The sequence below is a fragment of the Buceros rhinoceros genome, unplaced genomic scaffold (assembly GCF_000710305.1).
Source record: "Buceros rhinoceros silvestris isolate BGI_N320 unplaced genomic scaffold, ASM71030v1 scaffold20141, whole genome shotgun sequence".
Taxonomy (NCBI): domain Eukaryota; kingdom Metazoa; phylum Chordata; class Aves; order Bucerotiformes; family Bucerotidae; genus Buceros; species Buceros rhinoceros.
The window spans coordinates 14,979-17,160 of record NW_010392965.1 but is presented as its reverse complement, the minus strand read 5'-3'; the positions used below and the strand labels follow the sequence as shown (position 1 = coordinate 17,160).

Here is a 2,182-nt window from a genome sequence, read left to right as displayed (position 1 = left end):
AGGTTGTTTGGGAAGGGTGGCTGGTGCCAGGGTCTGTAGTACCGGCAGGTTTGAGGCGAACGGGAGAGGAAGCGACTGTCCAGAGAGCGTTTCTGTTACAGGTAACTGGGACCCTCAGCACCTTTCTGATGTGGGGAAGTGTTATGCAATAGAAACAGCTCCTCTCTGCAGAGGTATGATGAGAGTGCCCCCAGTGTTTTCTTTTAACCCATAACATGCCTGTCTCTCCCCAGTGGCTCTATCCTGGCCTCACTGGACACCTTTAAGAAAATGTGGGCTTCGAAAAAGGAGTATGAAGAAGATGGAGCTCGTGCCATCCACCGAAAAACCTTCTAGCCCTGGGATCCGTCCTCAGTCTCCTCCGAAGACTCACTTCAGTTCTAAACTCGCTTTTCTGAGTCCGAGTGTCTGAGAGCTGCCTGTGTGTGTGTGTGTGCGCCAGCATGCCCCGATGTCACTGAGCAAAGACAACAGCAGCAGGAGGGTTGTTTTAGTACTACTAACTTCTTTTTTTTTTTTTTATTATTTTTGTCGGGTTTTTTTAATGGAAAGGAGAAAACACCAATCTGAATTTCTCCAGAATGGCCCATTCCTTTTTCATTTCAGTCCCTTAATTTCTGTATCGCAATCATGTTTGTCACTGTAAAACAAAAAAGCAAGCAAAAACAAAGGGAACAGCTTATGGAAACTGCCTGGCAAGCCAGAAGGGAGCGAACCACTGCAGACTGTTCATGTGGGCTTCAGTCAGCCCCGGCTGCAATGCCTGGGTTGTCTGGAAACACAGAGCTGAGGCCCCATAGCTGCTTTCTTCTCCAGCAGTCTCTTCACCATCAGTAGGTTCTTGAAGTCGTTGGTAATATATTTTTTATTAAGAGAAAGCGCATCCTCAACAGTTAAGCCCGTTTGCCCCCACTGTTCTTGGTGTGTGAGTGCGTGTATGTGTGCAGAACTTCTTGGCCTGACGTGTGGTCTGCACCAGGGCTGGAGGAGTTGGTGATAGGACTTAGTTTGTATTGCATGGAGTAGACAAAGCAAATCTAATCAGCTATCATTGTACTAGACGGTTATTCTCTCGTACCTTGTTTTAAATACCTTTTCTCCTCTGGAAGCAAGTGCCCCAGAATGGGGGTGAAGGCACTTGTGTGTTCCCCCTCAACCTGCCAAGATTTACAGCGCTGAGTTCTCATGTTCTTTCTCTGCAAGAGTCGAGGCTGTTTCCCTCCTTCCTGCCATGTCAGGGCAAAGGGAGCATGTATTTACAGCCAGGCATAACTCCTGTGTACTATATCCATTCTGGGTCAAAATAATAATTGGAATGGTGCATTGTAATGTAAGAATTGTTTTATTTATTGAAATGTCTGAGGATATCTCAAATACTGACCACAGCACCTGGGAATTATGCTTTGGGTCTTCTTTGAACAGCTGTTGCCCAGCTGCCCGCTGCTGGATGTTAACGCTGTGTACAGCACACATGCTTAGCGGAATCGCCAGCCCCGCGACACCGCCCCGTAACTGCTCTTTAGGGAGTCTTGCAGTTCTCTATGAATGCACTAAATGAGAGGACAATAAACTGTACCCAGACGTTGGTGTGAGCAGCAGGTTTGTGAGCAGGAAGCTGTTGCCACGGCTGTGTTCTGTACTGCCTCTGCCTTTCTGCTTGCCCGCTGGCTGCTCGGCTGCTGCTGCTTTACAGCCAGGGCAGGCCTGCAGACCCGCTTGTGTGGGGGTCTGACACTGGTTTCCTCTCCAGGTTTTTTTCTTATATATTACTGGTGCTCTTTTTTTTTTCCCCTCCTCTGTTGCTAATTTTCTGCAGTACCTGGTGGCAGCAGCAGCAGCTCTAGAGTTGCTTGGTGGCAGTTCTTCCCCGTTCGCCTCCCTTCTGTTCATTGCCACACATCCCCTTGGGGTCACTCTCAAGCACAGAGATGGGGTAAGTGCTGGAGAGCTGCAGCAGAGACTGCCAAGACCTGGTGTGTTGCCCCAGCTGAGGTGATGTCAGCAGCGGTGATGGGGTAAGTGCTGGAGAGCTGCAGCAGAGACTGCCAAGACCTGGTGTGTTGCCCCAGCTGAGATGATGTCAGCAGCGGTGTGTTGCCCCTGCAGGACCCCTGTTCCTGGGGCTCACAGCTTGGAGAGGCTGTAGGCAGGCAGGGGTGGGGGCTGTTCCTCGCTAAGGCCA

The 2,182-nt window shown here is 50.0% G+C and overlaps 1 protein-coding gene across 1 annotated transcript in view; it reads left to right on the top strand.

Annotated features, from left to right (window-relative positions):
* ACTR1A (ARP1 actin-related protein 1 homolog A, centractin alpha (yeast)) overlaps positions 1 to 1,399 on the top strand; it is a gene marked incomplete at its 5' end in the record, with an annotated part of 10,363 nt that extends 8,964 nt beyond the window's left edge. The window contains one exon of the mRNA XM_010144696.1: positions 234 to 1,399. Within this exon, the coding sequence (XP_010142998.1) occupies positions 234 to 336 (103 nt within the window). The remainder of the gene's footprint in view (positions 1 to 233) is intronic.
* Positions 1,400 to 2,182: the final 783 nt, after the last annotated feature.